Source organism: Mauremys reevesii, unplaced genomic scaffold (assembly GCF_016161935.1).
Source record: "Mauremys reevesii isolate NIE-2019 unplaced genomic scaffold, ASM1616193v1 Contig11, whole genome shotgun sequence".
NCBI classification, from domain to species: domain Eukaryota; kingdom Metazoa; phylum Chordata; order Testudines; family Geoemydidae; genus Mauremys; species Mauremys reevesii.
The window spans coordinates 1007690-1028965 of record NW_024100727.1 but is presented as its reverse complement, the minus strand read 5'-3'; the positions used below and the strand labels follow the sequence as shown (position 1 = coordinate 1028965).

The window sequence follows — 21276 nt, the reverse complement described above, 5'->3', positions numbered from 1 at the left end:
GGGGCCGGCCCGTGGCGAGGCGGCGCCGGGACTCTGCCCAGCCCGGAGCGGGAGCGGAGCTCGGGCTCGGCCGGGCCGGGCCTGGCCCCCTTGGGATCCAGCCGCGCGGCTCGTTCCCTGAGCGGGGCGGGCGGGTCTCGTCGTGACTTCCCCGGGTCCCCGCGGAGCAGCTTCGCCCGGTGCCTGCCCGGGGCCAGCCGGCGGCGGAGCTCCTCGGGCCCGGGGCGCGTGGGGACTCGCTCATGTCCGCCCCCGGGCCGCGGTGAGGGGCGAGCTCCAGATCGAGCTCGGCTGCGCCTGGGCCGGGAACAAAGGGCCATGGCCGAGCGGGCCGCTGCCCAGGTAAGGGCCCGGCGGGGGCTCCCCGAGCGGGGCAGGAGACCGCCTGGCGGAGGAGCCTGGAGTGGGCCCTGGCGAGCTTCTCCCGGCCTGGCCCCGGGGAGCGCGGTGCTGCCCGCTCGCCCCGGGGCAGGGCACGGCCCAGGCTGGAAGCTGAATGGGGAGGTGGGTCCGGAACCCCTGGGGCGGATGACCTGGCTGGTGTTTCCCAGGCACCGGGGACGGCTCCGCTGGTGCGGGGAGCGGGGCCCGGGGCTTTGCTGCTCCCCCAGCTGCAGGGACCGGCCTCCCAGCCGGGCCCGCCCTGGCACCAGCCAGCGCTCCAGCATGGCAGGATCGGGCCCCTGCTGCGGAGCTCGAGGGGAGCAGTTCGTACCCGTTTGTTGTCGAACCATAACTCAGGGTATTGTGTTGCGCGCACTCACTGTAGCATCGCAGCCGCCTTCCAGAGGTGGCAGAAATGAGCTTTACGGGACCCTGTGACTATTGGAGAGTCCCTCTCTCTAACTAAGGGGAACATGTTCATGTTAATGATGATGGTTAATAATGCAGTCTCTTTTATTTCCCAACCCTTCAGGTGTTGAGCTTTTATCTTTCCTTTCTCTCATAGTCTGGACCGGAGGGGTGAAATCCTAAAGTGTCTGTTGACTTGACCCATAACTCCACAACCCCATTTCTGTGACTTTATTTCACATCGTAACAGACCTTAAGGGCTCTGTGTTGTTAGTAATGGTGGCTTTGTTTCTCTAATTTAATTACTTGGTTTTTATTATTCTTTGTATAGCTACTTTAATTCCTCAGAGTTCAAAAGCTTTTCATAAAAAGTATCCATATCTACTGGGCTCCCTAAACAGAGAGACCTCTAGGTGGAATGTGCCGCCTTTACCAGCGTGTGCAACACATGTACACACGGTCCAGGACAGGATATCAAAAATGACTATTAATCTAATTCTGTGGGTGAAATCTATGAAGGAGGAAAGTCCAGAATTCTCTTGTTAATACCATGACTCTTGTGGAAAGTATTGAGGAATGTTAAATGACCACAAAGATGCAGGTTCTCACTTTTTCTCTCTCATCTGAAGATATGTCTATGTTGCACACCACTGGCCACGGCTTGTAGGGTCTGTGTAGCTGCACGCTGCAGTCATAGGTAGGCTGCAACCACCCTGCAGTATGTAGCTACACCCAGCAGTGAAAGGCTTTAGCAAGCGGAGGCAGTGGGGAAAGGCTTCTGCAGTGAGCAGTTGCTGGAACCTTTCCTGTTGCCTCTTCCCTGCCAGAGCCTTTTCCTGCGGCTGGAGTCTTTCACTGTGGCGGGGAAAGACTCCGGCAGTTCTCTGCTGCCAGAGCCTTTCCTTGCTGCAGAGATCTGCCAGAGCCTTTCCCCACTGTCTTCCCCCCTGCCAGAGCCAGCCTTGCGGTGGGGAAATGCTCCACCAGCAGGGAGACAGTGGGACACTACACGGCTCAATCTAGCAGTATACACAAGGGAGGCACAGCTTGGGCTTGTAGAGAGCTGAGTAGGGTACAGACCCGAAGATTCTGCCATGTCTTTACTCACCTAAGCAGTGCCTCACCGTCTGCACTGCTGTTTTTGCCTGTGCTAGGGAGCATGTATTGTATGTACTCTGTACACTGCCATAGGGAGAGTGCAGTGTAGACAGACCTTGAAAGATGGCACCTCAGTAGCACAGCACCTCTTAGAATATCTGATGAATCTTTGCTTAGACATCAGTGCAGAACCAAATTGCCAAAACCATTTCCAGCAGCAGCCAGGGTCTGCCTTCCAGGGTTTCCTCCTGAGAACTGACAAGGTGTCTCTCCCTTATTGTGTGTATTCCAGTGAGAATGTAACCTAAGGATGGTATAGGAGTGAGCTTCTTAATGGCTTCAAATCCATACTGTGACTCTCAACAATCTAAATACTATTTAAGAGTCTGGCACATGTAGGGAAAAGAGACTACAATGATGTTAATTTCCCCTTTTCTAAATCAATTACAAGATTGAAATATAACTCCCCCTTTAACTGAAGCCTGTGGGTCCCTTAGATATGAGCAGTAACTGGACATGTGCACTGACTGCTTTTTGAAACCCATGGGAATGTCCCCATAAGACTTAAGATCCAGTACCAGGTATTGCTAAGAGCAGGAGACTCTTGCCCTGTTTCTCTCTATAGCTGACCATGTGACCACAACTCCACGTCTAATGTCTGTCTTTGCAAACAGGGTCCAGAACTGGATGCGGTGACACAGTGCCCATCTCCTTTACCACCTCCCATTGTCTCTGAACGAACTTCTGAAAGAGAAACTCAGACTGCAGAGATTTCCCTGACTGTTGTGGCAGCAATTCAAGCTGTAGAGAGGAAGGTGGATTCTCATGCCACACGGTTGTTGGATCTGGAGGGGAGAACTGGGATGGCTGAGAAGAAATTAATAGACTGTGAGAAAACAGCAGTGGAGCTTGGCAACCAGTTGGAGAGTAAATGTGCCGCGCTGGGAACTCTGATCCAGGAGTACGGGCTGCTGCAGAGGAGGCTGGAGAACATGGAGAACCTGCTGAAGAACAGGAACTTCTGGATCCTGAGACTCCCCCCAGGCACTAATGGAGAAGTCCCTAAGGTAACAATATCTCAGCTAGTGCTGGCAGGGAAGACTAAATGTTAAACCAGGCTCTAGAGCTTTGCATGCAGGCTCAAGCCTGCAGTTTGGGTGCAGAATTAGAGGCACATTTTACAAGCGCCTACTGCAGACTAGAGAACAATAGCACATATACTATGGCTGGAGTCAGGGGTTGGGGGGAGCTGGGAACAAGTGAGCCCGGGTGAGAGTTAATTAAACTAGGAGCTCAAAGAAATTCAGAAATAAAACTGCCCCTTAATAGCTTCATACCTCTTTTCCCTCTCGGGAGCTGTTTGTGGGAAGTGGATCAGAGGAGACTGTCCCTGTTATGAACAAAAATATTAACATAAGAATGGCCATACTGGGTCAGACCAATGGTCCATCTAGCCCAGTGTCCTGTCTTCTGACAGTGGCCAATGCCGGGACTTCAGAGGGAATGAACAGAACAGGGAATTATCAAGTGATTCATCCCCTGTCGCTCAGTCCCAGCTTCTGGCAAACAGAGGTTAGGGACACTCAGAGCATGGTGTTGCATCCCTACCCATCCTGGCATTGATGGACCTGTCCTCCATGAACTTATCTAATTCTTTTTTGAACCTTGTTCTAGTACTGACCTTCAGAACATCCCCTGGCAAAGAGTTCCACAGGTTGACTGTGCGTTGTGTGAAGAAGAACTTCCTTTCATTTGTTTTAAATCTGCTGCCTATTAATTTCATTGAGTGACCCCTAGTTCTTGGAAGGAGTAAATAACATTCCCTTATTCACTTTTTCCATACCAGTCAAGATTTTATAGACCTCTATTATGTCCCCTCTTAGTCGTCTCTTTTCCAAGGTGAAAAGTCTTTCTAATCTCCCCTTGTATGGAAGCTGTCCTATACCCCAATAATTTTTGTTGCCCTTTTCTGTGCCTTTTCCAATTCCAATATATATATTTTTTGAGATATTATTTGATGCAGTGACCAGAACTGCATGCAGTATTCAAGATGCCTGTACACCTTGGCTTATATAGAAGCATTATGATATTTTCTGTCTTATCTATTAGAGCGGTAGCTGTGTTAGTCTGTATCCACAAAAAATCGAGGAGTCCGATGGCACCTTAAAGACTAACAGATTTATTTGGGCATAAGCTTTTGTGGGTAAAAAACCCACTTCTTCAGATTAAGCTTTTGTGGGTAAAAAACCCTCTTCTTCAGATGCACAAAAGCTTATGCCCAAATAAATTTGTTAGTCTTAAAATTTCCACCGGACTCCTCGTTGTTTTTGTCTTATCTGTCCCTTTCCTAATGATTCCCAACATTTGGTTCGCTTTTTTTAATGGCTGCTGCATATTGAGTGGATGTTTTCAGAGAACTATCCACTGACTCCAGGATATATTTTTTGAGTGGTCACAGCTAATCTAGACCCCCATCATTTTGTATGTATAGTTGGGATTATCTTTTCAAATGTGCATTACTTTACATTTATCAACATTGAATTTCATCTGCCATTTTGTTGCCCAGTCACTCAGTTTTGTGAGATCCCTTGTAACTGTTTGCAGTCTGCTTTGGACTTAACTATCTTGAGTAATTTTATATCATCTGCCAATTTTGTTACCTCACTGTTCGCCCCTTTTCCCAGATCATTTATGAATATGTAGATCGGCACTGGTCCCAGTACAGACCCCTAGGGGACACCACTATTGACCGCTCTCCATTCTGAAAACTGACCATTTATTCTTACCCTTTGTTTTCTGTCTTTTAACCAGTTACTGATCCATGAGAGGATCTTCCCTCTTATCCCATGACTGCTTGCTTTGCTTAAGTCTTTGTTGAGGGACCTTGTCAAAGGCTTTCTGATAGTCTGAGTGTACTGAATCCAGTGGATCACTCTTGTCCACATGTTTGTTTGACTCCCTCAAAGAATTCTAATAGATTGGTGAGCCATGATTTCCCTTTCAAAAGCTGTGTTGACTCTTCCTCAACAAAACGTGTTCATCCATGTTTGATAATTCTGTTCTGTACTATAGTTTCAATCAATTTGCCTGGTACTGAAGTTAGGTTTGTCGGCCTGTAATTGCCGGGATCACCTCTGGAGCCTTTTTTGAGAATTGGTGTCACATTAACTATCGTCCAGTCATCTGGTACAGGAGCTGATTTAAGTGATAGGTTACATACCACAGTTAGTAGTTCTGCAATTTCATATTTGAGTTCCTTCAGAACTCTTGGGTGATACCATCGGGTCCTGATGACTTATTACTGTTTAATTTATCAATTTGTTCCCTAAGCTTCCTCAGATTTGTCATCTAAAAAGAATGGCTCAGGTGTGGGAATCTCTCTCATCCTGTGCAGTGAGGTCCACTACAAAGAATTCATTTAGTTTCTCTGCAATGGCCTTATCATCTTTGACTGTTCCGTTATCACCTTGATTGTCCAGTGGTCCACTGATTGTTTAGCCAGCTTCCTGCTTCTGATGTACTACATTTTTTTTTTCCTGTAGGGATTTTTTTGAAGTAGGAATTTCTCAGATCCAGTTCATTAGGATTTGGGGCTAACGGTTCATGGCTGGCAGTCTTCTGCCAAAAGCCAGACTTCTTCTTAGTGTATGCATAACGTGCCTCAGGTGGCACATGACGAGGATTCATCATTGTATTTGGTCTGCTGATGGATCGTTAGCTTCCACAGCCAAGGCCGGGTACTGACGGGGAGTGTGACGCGAATGCTGATCCATGCCCCCAGTAGCCAGACTGATTCCCTGATATTACAAGCTGCTATTCGTAAGGCAACCAAGCAGCGGAAAAGAGCAGGTAAGGGGTGTCTGAGAATAGGGAAGGGTGGCAGGAAGCAACAGATAGGTGTTCTCTGGTGCCAGGCAAGAGGGCATAGCTGGGACTCAGGAGGAGGGAAACAGGCTTGATGTACTTAAAATTGAGACGAGATGAACAATGCAACCAAAGAAAAAATAAAAGTTCCTTTAATGTTCGTTCATATTTGCGTTGACAGCTTTTGCACTTCACAAATATTTTAGCAAGCATGTTTACTTGTGGAAATGTCATGGTTTTTTTTATTATTAAATAGTGCTGCATATTCATAGAGACTATCAAATTTATAAGTGTGAATACTTGACTGGAGACTTCATTCTGAGTCATAGTTGTCCAATCGGAACTGAAACAAAGGGCTGTGTGTCCAATCCAAACGGCTCCTTGCAAATACTCATAACAAAGTCCTTGCAAATTAGCTGCAGTTTGGAATTACTTGCAGAAATAATTAGCTGGCAAATAACCTTGAAAACAGCAATCTGTTTGATGATTTGCATCAGGTGGAATTCACCGTATGAATGAAAAATGATCAAATATTTGCCCAGCTCTGCAGAAAAGAGCTGCCTCTGTTTGTATCTGAAAACTGTAAACATTTCTGAATCAGATTTGTATTATAACTAGTGTGACAGACCCAAACCAGTGGGGTACAGGAGTCTGGTAGAAGGCAAATATACAGGTCACTGGCTGAGCAGTTTTCTGTTCCCTGAGTGACCAGAGCAGGGGCTGCACTAGAGTAATCAGGAACCTGCTAGAACCAATTCAGACAGACAGGCTGATTAGAACACCTACAGCCAATCAAGGCAGGCTAATCAGGGCACCTGGGTTTAAAAAGGAGCTCACTCCAGTCAGGGAGGGGGGACCCAGAGGAGAGGAAGTGTGTGTGAGGAGCTGGGAGCAAGAGGCACAAGGAGCTGAGAGTGAGAGGGTGTGCTGCTGGAGGACTGAGGAGTATAAGCGTTATCCTGCAGGAGGAAGGTCCTGTGGTGAGGATAAAGAAGGTGTTTGGAGGAGGCCATGGGGAAGTAGCCCAGGGAGTTGTTGCTGTCATGCAGCTGTTACCGGAGGCACTATAGACAGCTGCAATCCACAGGGCCCTGGGCTGGAACCTGGAGTAGAGGGCGGGCCCGGGTTCCCCCCAAACCTCCCAACTCCTGATCAGACACAGGAGAAGTTGACCTAGATTGTGGGGAAGATCACTGAGGTGAACAAAATCTGCCAATAAGTGCAGGACCCACCAGAGTAGAGGAGGAACTTTGTCACAACTGGTGTTAACAGTGGGATTGAGCGTGCACGGCATGGCAGAAGAAAGAGGGTGATTTAAAAAAAAAAAAAAAAAAAAAGTAGAGGGTTTATTTTTTTTTCACCACAATGGATGACTTAGTACGGGCATTGATACAAGCTACGGCAGCCCAGCAGGAGGCTACCTGTGTCCAGGCAGCCGCCCAACAGGAGGCAATGCGGCAGCAGCAAGAGACTAATCGCCTGCTGATGGACCAGGCTTCTCAAGTCCGAGCTATGTTGCGGGAACTGGTAAACCAGGTAAAGACCCTTACAGAGCTGAACCGCGGCCATGATGGGACGCAGATCATACGGGCCAGCCATTGGCTGCAGAAAATGACGTGGGAGGATGATGTAGAGGCATACCTTCTGGCCTTTGAGAGGACAGCCCTGCGGGAGGCCTGGCCTCGAGATCAGTGGTCTGGCATCCTTGCCCCATTCCTGTGTGGGGAGGCCCAGAAGGCCTACCATGATCTGCCTGAAGAGGCTGCAGCAGACTACCGCCAGCTGAAAGCAGAGATCCTGGCCAGATCTGGGGTAACGACCGCAGTGCGGGCCCAGTGGTATCATGAGTGGAGGTACCAGGAAAACAAAACCCCGCGGTCCCAATTGTATGACCTCATCCATCTCGCACGAAAGTGGTTGCGAACGGAGTTCCGGAGTCCGGAACAGATACTAGAGGTTCTGGTCATCGACCGATACATGAGGGGACTTCCGCCAGACCTTCGTGCCTGGGTAAGTCAGAACGAACCCTCCACCTATGATGAGGTTGTTGCACTGGCAGAGAGGCGAAGGATGGCGAGGGAGCTGACCCGACCAGTTAAGGAAGAGACACCCCAAGTTAAACTGGCAGCACCAAGCCCTAGAGCTCAGGTGACTGGGCCACCAGGAGGGCCCAGGTGGAAAAAGAGAGGGGTGAAGGCCCACCAGAAGCCACAAAGAGTCGGAGCACTGAGGGAGAAGAGGATCGTGATGTTAGACTGCCCAAGCCAAGAGACCGGGGAATGCCTAGGGCTCCATATAGATGTTATGCCTGCGGGGAGTGGGGACATATAGCTGCACAGTGTCCCAATGCTGAGGAGCCTATGCAGTGTAACCTGGGGAACTGGGCAGACCCATGCTCCCTAATCCACCTTGTGGGGGTCTCACTAACCCCACATATGTACACCAGGCCAGTAAAGCTAAATGGGGTAGAGACCACGGCACGGGTTGATTCGGGGAGTGCTATCACGCTTGTCTCAGGGAAGCTTGTGAAGTGTAGTCAGCTGCTGTGGGCTAAGCGTATGGGGATAACATGCGTCCATGGGACAGTTGGTTATTACCCCACCATCCCAGTAAAACTCGAGATTCAGGGAAACACTACTGAGGGAGCAGCAGGTGTAGTCCCTAAACTCCCATACCCGGTGCTCATAGGGAGGGACTTCCCAGGGTTTGGAGACTTACTCCCAGTAGGAGGATTGGAGGAAAAGGGGAACCCTGAAGTTAGTGAGGCCTCCACAGTAGACTGTCAATCCTCAGTCTTTTCTGAAATATCCCCAGATTTTTTTTTCCATTCTCAGACAGGGTAGAAAGTCGAAAAGGGAAAGGAGGGCAGCTAAGGCCTTGGGAACCCGAATACTGACTGAAAGCCAGAGGGTCACTCTCGTAGGTAGGTGGACCCGAGCAGCTGAAAAGGAGGCCACCCAGGAGGGAGAAGCACCCGAGTCTGACCCCCACCCTAACACTTCTGAACCAGTAGAGGCAACAGAGACTGGGCCCCTAGATCTTAGGCAGATTAGACCCGGGAGAGGAAATTTTGGACAGGACCAAGCCGAAGACCCAAGGTACGACAACATTAGAAAGGAGGTGACTGAAATAGATGGGGTCCCCGTGGAAGGGAAAACCCAGGGACCAGGACCCTATTTCATAATGAAGAAGAATCTCTTATACCGGGTTGCACCAGTACAGGGGCAGAAGGTACAGCAGATCCTAGTACCTCAAAAACACCAGAACGCTGTATTAAGTCTTGCTCATAGTCATCTTTTTGGGAGCATTTGGGGGTAGAGAAGACCCTGGCACGAGTCCTACGACGGTTCTTCTGGCCCGGAGTACATGAAGAAGTGCGGAGGTACTGTGCGTCCTGCCCGGAGTGTCGGCTGCACAGTCCCCATCCCCACCTGAGGGCACCTTTAGTACCCCTTCCCATCATAGAGGTCCCCTTTGAGCGAATAGCCATGGACCTAGTGGGACCCCTGGAGAAGACGGCTCGGGGCCACCAATATATACTTGTTGTTTTGGACTATGCTACTTGCTACCCAGAAGCCATCCCCCTGCGGAACACGGCCTCTAAAACGATAGCCAAAGAGCTGGTGGGGATCTTTGCCCGAGTGGGGCTACCAAAGGAGATATTAACAGACCAAGGAACCCCATTTATGTCAAAGCTAATGAAGGACCTCTGTACGCTGCTCCATATACATACCCTGAGAACTTCAGTCTACCATCCACAGACTGATGGGTTGGTAGAAAGGTTTAACCGAACCCTCAAGGCTATGATATGGAAGGTGGTAAGTCGGGACAGGAAGGATTGGGACACCCTACTACCCTACCTTATGTTCGCTATCCGGGAAGCACCTCAGGCCTCAACTGGGTTTTCCCCCTTCGAGTTATTATACAGGCGTAACCCCCGTGGCATACTAGACATCGCCAAAGAGATATGGGAAGAGGAACCCAGTGAGGGGAGAAATATAATAGAACATGTAATACAGATGCGAGACCGGATAGCCCGGGTCACCCCTATTGTACAGGAACATTTGGAAAAGGCCCAGGATGCCCAGAGAACCTATTACAATCACCAGGCAAAAGTCCGACAGTTCCAACCAGGGGCTCGGGTGATGGTGTTGGTACCCACGGCAGAAAGCAAGCTTCTGGCCCAATGGCAGGGACCCTATGAGGCAGTTGAACCCGTGGGAGAAGTAACCTATAAGGTGCGGCAGCCAGGACGCCGAAAACAAGAACAGATTTATCACATCAACCTTCTGAAACCCTGGCATGCACAAGAGGCGTGCATAACTGTCCAAAAAGACCTAATCCAGGAAAACAAGCCTTCCAAACAGGTGAGAGCGTCTCCCGATTTAACACCAGACCAGAAGAATGAGGTGTCTGAGATGATCTTCCGGAACCAAGATGTGTTCTCGACAAAACCGGGTCGAACAACCGAGACATATCACCACATCGTCACGAACCCTGGGGACAGAATAACAATGAGGCCCTATCGGGTGCCAGTGGCCAAAAGGGAGGAAATACAAGGAGAAGTAAAAAAAAAAAAAAAAATGCTGGAGTTGGGGATCATCGAAGAATCCCACAGTCAGTGGTCCAGCCCAATCGGACTGGTGCCCAAACCTGATGGCACCACAAGGTTTTGCAATGACTTCTGGCGACTAAACGAAGTATCCCAGTTCGACGCGTACCCCATACCTCGCATAGATGAGCTAGTGGACCGTCTGGGTAATGCCCGGTACTTGACTACTCTAGACTTGACAAAGGGGTACTGGCAGATTCCCCTTGCGGAAGACACAAAGGAAAAGACTGCGTTCTCTACACCAGAGGGTCTTTTTCAATATACTGTCCTCCCTTTTGGACTACATGGGGCTCCAGCTACTTTCCAGCGCCTCATGGACAAGCTATTACGCCCGCATAACAGTTATGCTGCTGCCTACTTGGACGATGTGGTCATTCATACCCCAGACTGGGAAACCCACCTAGAGAAGGTGGAGACAGTCCTTGATACCTTCAGGCGAGCTGGCCTTACAGCAAACCCTGCCAAGTGCGCTGTAGGGTTTACGGAGGCCAAGTATCTTGGCTACATTGTGGGAAAAGGTCTGGTAAAACCCCAAGTGAACAAGTTGGAGGCCATTCAAAATTGGCCCCAACCATGTTGCAAGAAACAAGTCTGGGCATTCCTAGGTGTAGTGGGGTATTACCGACGATTTATCCCCCACTTTGCCCCCTGACAGACCTAGTGAAAGCCTGTGGACCTGATCTGGTGAGATGGTCTGACGCAGCAGAGGAAGCATTCACAGACCTAAGGACTGCCCTCTGCAGTAACCCCGTACTGATAGCTCCTGATTTCACCAAGGAATTTATCCTGCAGACAGATGCATCGGAAGTAGGGTTGTGGGCCGTTCTATCACAGATGGTCAGGGAGGAGGAACACCCATTTCTCTACCTCAGTAGGAAACTCCTTCCGAGGGAACAAAGATATGCAGTGGTGGAGAGGGAGTGCCTCGCTGTAAAATGGGCCATGGAAGCATTGCGCTACTACTTGCTTGGGCGCAGATTTGTCCTCGTGACCGACCATGCCCCTCTTCAATGGATGCAGCGGAACAAGGAGAAGAACACAAGGGTGACCAGGTGGTTCTTATCCCTCCAATCCTTTCCAGTTCCGTGTGCAACACAGCAGGGAGCCGTCACGGCAATGCCGATGGCTTGTCACGTGTACTGTCTGGCATCCCAAGCTGCCCAACCCCTTGGTGTTGAGCCGGGGGGAGGGATATGTGACAGACCCAGGCCAGTGGGGTACAGGAGTCTGGTAGAGGGCAAATATACTTGTCACTGGATGAGTAGTTTTCTGTTCCCTGAGTGACCAGAGCAGAGGCTGCACTAGAGTAATCAGGAACCTGCTAGAACCAATTAAGGCAGCCAGGCTGATTAGATCACCTGCAGCCAATCAAGGCAGGCTAATCAGGGCACCTGGGTTTAAAAAGGAGCTCACTCCAGTCAGGCAGGGGGGAGCCAGAGGAGAGGAAGTGCGTGTTAGGAGCTGGGAGCAAGAGGCACAAGGAGCTGAGAGGGAGAGGATGTGCTGCTGGAGGACTAAGGAGTACAAGCGTTATCAGACATCAGGAGGAAGGTCCTGTGGTGAGGATAAAGAAGATGTTTGGAGGAGGCCATGGGGAAGTAGCCCAGGGAGTTGTAGCTGTCATGCAGCTGTTACAGGAGGCGCTATAGACAGCTGCAATCCACAGGGCTCTGGGCTGGAACCCGGAGTAGAGGACGGGCCCGGGTTCCTCCCAACTCCTGATCAGACACAGGAGGAGTTGACCCAGACTGTGGGGAAGATCACTGAGGTGAACAAAATCTGCCAATAAGCGCAGGACCCACCAGAGTAGAGGAGGAACTTTGTCACACTAGTGACAGTCCAAGCTGTGAACCTCCGGTCTGGAACAGAATTTCTCCAGAGTTCTGGAGCAATTGAACATGGGGTTTGAGGTTATATCCTTCACAGAAATGAGGCTCAACCGTGATGCCTGATTCTGATCTCATTTAATAATTTGACACACATTATAACTTGAATAATTTCAGTGGCCTAGGTCCCAGTTTATATTGATGTGAGTGAGATCAGAATCAGATCTGTGGGGTTTGGATAAACTCTGATCTGGATTTGAAGCCAGCAGTGTTCAGAGCCAGGGTTTTAACTGAGATCCATTATGTTGTGGAAATAGGAATCTGAGAATTGTTTCCAGATACACATGTGAATAGATTTCTGTGTTGTGGATTGTTCACCTCACTGAATTAGCTTTGACATCTGAGTGGGATGGAGAGAGGTTTTATTCCTCTTTTGCTGAAGTTAAGAAATCAAATCCCAAGATATAAGTGTTGCAGAAGGTGCTAAGTGTGTAATATTTGTGATTCCAGGTGCCCGTGACATTTGATGACGTCTCAGTCTATTTCAATGAGAAGGAGTGGGAGAAACTAGACGAATGGCAGAAGGAACTGTACAAGAATGTGATGAAGGGCAATTATGAATCTTTGATCTCCTTGGGTAAAGATCAGTTTTCACCTGTTTGTTATAAATGAACTTCAGAGATTTTACAGGCTGGCTTCAGCTCAGGGTATTTTTTCATTCCTTTTGGTGGGTCAGCACGTAGTGTCCTCAGTGCCTTTATGACAGAGGGTCAGCTCCCTTTTAAAAGTGGACTTAAAAATACACAAGGTTTGTACCCCTCCTTCCCTTGCTTTCTAGCTTTGGGTAGTCACTGGACATGGGTGTGTTCATCCCTTAGAAATAAGGCTCTGATTTTTTTCACGGTGGTCGCGGAAGTCATGGAATCTGCCCCAGGTGGCTGGAGCTCTGAGTGGCCCTGCCCCCCCGGAGCTCTGAGTGGGTCCCTGCAGCTGCCTAGCCGTTGTGGGACAGTGTGGGGGCCCTGCAGCTCAGCTTCCCATTTTGTTATGGATATTTTTAGTAAAAGTCACGGGCAGGTCACGGGCTTCTGTGAATTTGTCTTTATTGCCCGTGACCTGCCCGTGACTTTTACTAAAAATATCCATAACAACATCTTAGTCTTACTTATAAACACTGTTAGGCGATCCTCACATCAGGGCTGAGACATGCTGGCAGAGCAGCATGGGAAAAGCCTGCACTGGCTGCTTATGCTGCACCTATTTGCTGGATAAACACAGGACACAGGTCTCCAGAACTTTTAATCCAGTGCCTTTAAGGAGTGCTGAGCTCTCTTTAAAATGGTGCTTTGGATATAAAAGCTGCTGTAGACATGCCGTATAGACACATAATGAAAGGCTGACTTTCAGCATTGACCTAGTGCTGCTCCCGTTTAAGTCAATGGGAGTTTTACCACTGACTTCAGTGGGAGTGGAGTTTGGCCAATGCTGAACTCCTCTGAAATGTCCCCCCCAAAATTTCCTTTGCTAAAGGGTGGTGGTTGGTCATCGCTTCTGGAATCTGGGGGTGGGGGAGAAGTGACTTTTATGGAAAATGGCAAGTAACGCTTCTTGTACGCAGATACTTTTCAAATCATTATGATAAAGAGCAAGTGCCCTAAAGGGACACTGTCTAGCTGATTTCAGACTCCGAGTTAAATGTAATATTTCAGGTCTTATGTTGGTTCCTGTGTCGTCCTGTTGATTTTTGTGACTTTATTGCATTTTTTAAACAAGTTTAAAATAAACTCTCCTTTTGCTGTTTGAAGCCCACCCGTGCCTGAGTGTGCATGCGCGTAGAAACGCACACACACAAGGAATGTCGACCCAAGTTGGGGTTGTAATTTCCAGCTCAAGCAGACATACTTGTGCTAGCTCTGATCAAGCTGGTGTGCTAAAAATAGCAGTGTAGGTGCGATGGCACAAGCAGAGGGAGGAACTGTCCATCCCGAATACAAACCCATCTGAAACTCTAGGTAGTTACTCAGGTGCTTAACCTCTCCTGGTGCTTACGCTACCATAGCTACGCTTCTATTTTTAGTCCACTATGTCTCCTTGAGCTGGAAATTATACCTCCAGCTCCAGTGTAGACATACCAGTCCCAACCACCACACACACACATGCAGGAGAAACAGTAAAATTGCCTGTGCAGGCAGTGCTGTCAACTGCACACTGAACACATTGGAAGAAACAGAGGAATAACTTTTGCCTACTCTGACAGTTACATTTGTCTTAGGTGTTAGTTGTAGCACGAGTGGGTTGCCAGCTCTGTTGAAGTCAATGGGAGTTTTACTGTAGACTTCAGTGGGACCAGGATTTCACCCAGGAAGCTGAAAAATTCTCAGCGTGGTTGTTTTTGTTTTGAAGTTGAGGGTGCCCCTTTAATCCTTTCTTTGCACATGAGGGGTCTCAAATTCCATTAGGCCTGGAAATTCCTGATTTTCATCTGGGGAACCCAGTCAAATGCTCATGAGATTCATTTCCCTTTTGCAGAGTCTGCATTAAAACATTCTTGTGTCCATTCACTGTACCCATCATATCCAGGCGAGGGGAAACGTTGTTAAAGCTTATGGCACAATAATCTCTTTCTCATTGAATAGACTCTGCAATTTCCAAACCTGGTGTTTTGTCACATACCGAACAAGGAGTAGAGTCACGGGTCAGAGGGCAGCAGGACTCAGATGAGGAGAGAGAGATCCTTACTGACCCCAGTGCAGGTGAGTAGCAGATTAATGCAATACAGGGTAAATGTATTAATTGTAGTATCTGAGAAGTAGAATAATGATATGGTGCATTGCACATCTGGGGGCACTGATTCTGGGCAGAATGCAGAGCTCTATCAGAGATGGAGCAGAGAGAGAACAAGGGCAGAGTATTCCTTGCTGGGTTGCTACAGTGAGGAAAGAACAGAGACAGTAAGGGGAGAGGGAAAGCACAGTGGGGGTTAGAGACAATCTTAGACTCAAGGGAGCAAGGTTAGGACAGGTAATTACTCAGCATCCAGATATAGGTCAGCCTGCAAAATAGTGACACTCCAGGCTGCGGAGAGTCATGGGAACAGGGCACTGTAAGTGGTGGAGTGACTCAGCAGGGAAGAGAATGCAGCTGCAGTCAGCCAAGAGGCTGGAGATGAGGCTGCACAGAAAGGTGATGGAGGGTTGGGGTGAGATGGTCTTGGAGAAAGAGATTATACTGGCTATCGGATTCTGGACCCCCTGACGTTTGCAGTGTTGGGATTTAGGAAGATCATTAACCCCGGGAATGTTTGAGGTGACTGAGGCACTACTAAAGACTTCGGCAGTAGTGGTTTGAGGTCAGGGAAAATCACCTCCTGCAGGAAAATGCAAAAATGGCAAATCAGCCCTAAAATTGTGGTGTCCTCAGTGCCTCTATTCTTTCCGTGATGGGAATGCTCTGTGAATCAGAAAAGGATTATTGCTAATGGTTTCTTTATATCCCAACTCAGTGGAATGAATCATATCTGGGTTCTCTCTTTATTTAAGCAGGTATAAGGGTTGTGATCAAAACAGAGGAGATTCATCCTGAGGACTGCCCTGAAAACCTGGAGCTGGACAGAATGTTGGAACGATCAGAAGGAAGTTTCCAGAATGCAGACCAGGAAGTAACCCATGGTAGTCTGTATGGCTCAGTAACGTCTCCGAGAAACCCCTCAGGGAACTGTCTGGACGAGTCCACCGAATATAAAACAGATTTCAGCGAAATCAGAAGAGTCATTGTTCAGCAGGGTAACTGCACAGGTGAGTGGCTGTATGTGCTATATGTGAGAAAAGCTTTAGGCCAAGGAGAAGCCTTGTGTTACATCAGAGGAGCTGAGCAAAAGCAGGACTGTGTGAGTGTACAGAGTGAGGAGAAGCTCCAGGGTACAGCAGTGATGTACAGTGCAGCAGAGAATCCATACGGGAGGGAAGCCCAGAGTCTGCCTGGGTTGAGGGAAACTTTTAAGCAAAAGAACAGTCTTAAATCCCCCCCAGAAACCCATGCAGGAGGAAAACCTGTGGAAGTAGTGACCACGAGAGCAGCGGAAGTCACACAGCCAGGCAGGGGACTCCAGAGTAAGACACACCAGACACATCTAGTACATGTCAGAAACGTCTCTCTGAAGACCAGTCCTACTGCACAGCAGAGACTTCATTCATTAGGCTGTAACAGGTCACTAGCATGTTCCTGGTGGGGTGAAGGCTTCGACCACTTTTTGTGTCCTATTAGACATCAGAGACTCGAGAGTGAGACACCTTGCCAATGCATCGAGTGTGAGAGGAACTCTGTTACAGTGCAACATCTTGTAAAATGCCAGTGAGCCCACACTGCAGACTCTCATTACATGGAATGGAGGAAAGCATTAGCCAGCCATATCCGCTTCTCCATCACCAGCTAGTCTGCTCAGAAACTGGATCAAAACACTGGAGAAACGAAGTGCTTCAGAGATAAACCAGCTCGGATATCCCCAAACGGTGCTTTCCCTGAGGATTTACCACACCCTAGTCAGCTGTCGAAAGCAACCCCCTCTGGGTAGAAGAAAACTGCTGTGTAAATACTACAAGCTAAAATAGGATTAAGGTAGAAGTGGAAGTGTTTTAGGATGACTGTTACTAGGAACTAGAGTTAAGTCTTGTAACCTGTTAAAGGGCTTATTCCTACAAGGCAAGGAATTGGGTATAAAGTTATTGGTGGAACCTGCTAGGGGATGCAGACACCCGGACTATCTACCGGGCCTGTATGTACACGTTGGACATTCTGTGCCATGTAGCGTGACTGGGAACTAATCAAATACCACGCCCAGTGGAAAGCAGAGTCTACCTCATAGTTAACCCAGAGGGGCCTGATCGCCATGCCAAGATTTCCAGAGATTCATAGATTCTAGGACTGGAAGGGACCTCAAGAGAGAGACCCAGAGTGATGGTTAACTGGGTCCTGTGATTAGTGCAAATATTTTTCATTCTGCTAAGTCTGTCTTGCTAATGTGGCCAAAAAGGAAAAGCCAGCCTCGTCCCGGTTCTGTGTGGTCATAGTGATTTCATCCCATTTTGCCTAACACATCCTTTTCCTACAATTGGGGAATGCAGAGGGAGAATCCTAAAACAAACCTAAAATGGATCAAATTGTTTTAGCCAAATTAACATTACTGGAGTGCTCTATTCCCATCCAGAACTTTACCATCCAAAGTGAAACTTGGATGAAAGTCCCCCGCCTTGTAACTAAGTATTATGTGCTGCTTTATGGTATTTTGTGTTGCCAAGATCTCTTTGGCCTTTGTGAAGATCAGTAAAAACACACATCCCCCTCCCCACTTTTTAAAGAAACCTTTTCTTGTTTCTCTCAGTAGCTGGCAGCAAACTATTTATCTGGGTTATATGTGCCTTCCTCTGTGTTCTCACCTATCCCCTACCCGCACACAGTGAATTGGAACAATTTTTGACAAGACTTTTAGTTAGCTTATTTCATAGCTATGTTTAGCTCCATCCTAGGTGATCCTTGATGCATGTGATGATAATTTGCTGCTGTTGTGGTGGCGGTGTAGTGCTGTCCTGTAGGAACCGAGCTGTCTCTCACTTACAAACCCTGACTCTCTAAAGTGTAAAAGCTGATAATAGCTTTGTGTATATACAAATGGCAGGACCGAGTCAGACTCCTGCTGCAGGACTTAAGGCTGGCAAACAAGCGCTGTTCTCAGGTTGGGGGCTGCACAGTGTCATTGAGGATGTTTCTGATCTTGCTGAGAATGATCTATATTCAGCCAATATTTTATTAACAAAGGGACACCACAGAATTGTGTCCCTGAAGTGTGTGCCAAGCCACATTTGTTTCAGGGAGAAGTGGGTGAGGGGACTGCTGAATAGATTAATTTGTTTTCCCATTTAAACACATATGCCTCCTCATATCCACGTTGCTGAGGAGTCGTGCTTAAATGAAGCTGCACTTTGCTGGAGAGGTTTCCTGAAAAAATATCCTGAGTATACAGACAATTTAGCTTAGTGTTCATTTGGCGTTGATCTAAAGCCCATTGAAATGGGATTTTATGGGGTGATCTGCATGGGTCCATCCCCAGGGGATGTTTTTTAAATCCTTGCGATTCAGTGAAATCTAATCCATTTCAAATGAAAAAAAAATTGTTTCAGAAGAATATTTACAATGAAAGCCCCAGGCTAAGTCCTCTCTGGTAGGTTCTGGTGTATCCAGATCCAAAGAGGGAAGTGACTGTACATGAGACAGGCAAATTGCCCCACGCTGTCTCAATTTCAAAGCAGAATTTTTAAAAAGGGCTCCTGGGAGCCCCTGCCAGCACATCACTGACATGTGGAAGAGTGAGGACAGATTAACGCAAGACTTCTGGTCTTGAGAACAGAGTTACCAAGAGTGATGATGGAGCCAAAGTCCTTGCACAGTTTCCTGCCAAGCTGCATTAACCTGGTAGCAGAATGTCAGTTGTGCCCTAATAGCTCTGTGCCACAGGGACAGCTAAAAGCCTGATACCCTCAAAACAAAATCTTAGAAAATGGCAGCAAATTGCTGAGCAGCTCTAAAACAGTGGAATCTGTAATGTTCTTCCAGAGCTGATTCTCCAGTATCCTTGAGTAATGTCCTAGAATTCCCAAACATTGAGACAGGCAAGCAACATCTTTTGACCGCCTCTCTAAGTAACAGATCCAGAGGGTTTCTGTAGGAACTCTGGCAGGAATTCCTTGCCAGAGGATGTTGTGAAGGCCAAGATTATAACAGGGTTCAAAAAAGAACTAGGTAAGTTCATGGAGGATAGGTCCATCAATGGCTATTAGCCCAGATAGTCAGGGATGCCACCCCAGGCTCTGAGTCCTCCCTAGCCTCTGTCCGCCAGAAGCTGGGAATGGGAGACAGGGGATGGATCACTTGATGATTCCCTGTTCTGTTCTCTCCCTCTGGGGCACCTGGAACTGGTCACTGTCAGAAGACAGGCTACTGGCCTAGATAGACCTTTGGTCTGACCCAGTATGGCCGTTCTTATGTCACTTGCTCTTAAAAACTCTTTAGGCAATTTCCATTGTGTATCAAGAATATCTTAATCATAAGAGGCTTCCTTTATCCTAAGCAGATGAAATTAATGATGTCTTGGTTCTCTTTTAAATTCTCTCAGATGATGGGATTGTGATCAAAACTGAGGAGGAGGATGATCCTGACACCCTGGAGCCATATGCCATGTTCTCAGGCAGAGCAGAGCAGCAGATTTTCCAGAATCATGAGCAGGGGACAACCTGTGAGGCTCAGTGCAGTTCCAAAATGCAACAGCGAAACCTAATCGGAAACAGGCCAGGGCAATCTTCTCCCTGTGAAAGAGACTCCAGTGAAACGAAGACAGTCATTGTCCACCAGAGAAACCGCACCAGGGAAAGACCTTATATCTGCCCTGAGTGTGGGAAAAGCTTCATGCTGAAGATCAACTTTATAATCCACCAGAGGAACCATCTCAAAGAGGGGCCCTACGAATGTAATGAATGCGACTTAAGCTTCAGGATCAAGCAGCAGTTTATCCTGCACCAGCGCAGCCACACACGACGGGGAGTCGGCCCGGCCCGGCGTGTGGAGAACTTCAGAGACAAGCACAGCCTCAAGCCAGAGCAGAGAACGCCACCGGCAGGGAAACCCTATAAATGCACAGAGTGTGAGAGCAGCTTCAGCCACAAGTCGAGCCTCAGCAAACACCAGATTACGCACGTGGGGGAGCGGCCGTACACATGCAGTGAGTGCAGGAAGAGCTTCCGGCTGCAGATCAGCCTGATAATGCACCAGAGGATCCACACTGGGAAGAGCGAGATGTCCTTCATATGCCCTCAGTGTGGGAAAAACTTTAGTCGCCCCTCCCATCTCCTCAGGCACCAGAGGACTCACACGGGGGAGCGGCCCTATAAATGCACCCAGTGCGAGAAAACCTTCAGTGAGAAGTCTAAGCTTACCAACCACTACCGCATCCACACGCGGAGCGCCGCATGCCTGCACTGAATGCGGCAAAGGCTTTATCCGCAAGCACCACCTGCTGGAGCACCAGCGCATCCACACTGGGGAGCGACCCTACCACTGCACTGAGTGTGGCAAGAACTTCACTCAGAAACACCACCTGCTGGAGCACCAGCGGGCTCACACCGGCGAGAGGCCCTACCCCTGCACTGAGTGCACTAAGTGCTTCCGATATAAACAGTCCCTTAAGTACCACTTGAGGACGCACACGGGGGAGTAGGAGCCGATGGGAGCTGCATCCCACCTGGGCATTTGAGTCAGGAGTCTTTGTGGAAGGAAGCAGTGGTGCAACAGTGTGTAGGGACTGATAATTTGATGTAAAACAAAGCAAATAACATGCAGCAAAATTTAAAAGACCAGAAAAAGCTAATTTAGGGTAAATATTCATCATAATGTACAGGATATTTTGCTGAAGTAGGACTAACTGCTTTTTAAATCTATTCCTTTTGATAATAAATGTGAAGTAACTTTTATTTGATAAGCAAATTTAAGATTTCAGTTTTTTTAAATATATAATTTTACACTGTACATCGTACCTTTTAATCTGGAAAATCCCGGAGTGGTTTACATGCCTTCTACAGGGATCGTGTCACCTGCTGCTGAGATGCAGCTGCCCCAGGGTGGAACATGGCATCTCTTTAACAGTGCACAGCAATAGTATGTGCTCCAATCCCGGTCGAGGTTATTAGTATCTCCACACAGAAACTACACAAAGAATTTTGGATGGGTTATTTAGATATAAAATGATAAAGGATGGCTTGCCCTGACACAATCGTTAATTATACAGTACAGTGGAATCCCAGTCACATTAGAATAGTCATGCCACCTGGAAGCCAGCCAGCCACCTCTTTATCCCTCTGGGAAGGGAGACAGTGTAAATTTGTCTAGCTGACTGATGTAAACGTCCTGCTCTTGTGATGAAAAGGATCTACTCAGTTATCCAGTCTGTCTCCCTGCCAACACATGATGTTCCCAAGTGCATTGGTCATTCTAATTTCAAATGACCCAAGTGGTAAAGTTTCCACGGCATCCCTTGGCCAG

At 48.2% G+C, this 21276-nt stretch overlaps 1 protein-coding gene across 1 annotated transcript; it reads left to right on the top strand.

Annotated features, from left to right (window-relative positions):
• The first annotated feature begins 294 nt into the window (after positions 1 to 294).
• On the top strand, positions 295 to 20716 carry LOC120392702 (zinc finger protein 777-like). The gene is given in 7 exon segments (XM_039517458.1): positions 295 to 342; positions 2565 to 2957; positions 12703 to 12829; positions 14829 to 14945; positions 15735 to 15986; positions 19358 to 20201; positions 20203 to 20716. Coding segments are annotated over 7 exon segments (2010 nt in total). The 5' UTR covers positions 295 to 318; the 3' UTR covers positions 20456 to 20716.
• The last annotated feature ends 560 nt before the right edge of the window (positions 20717 to 21276 follow it).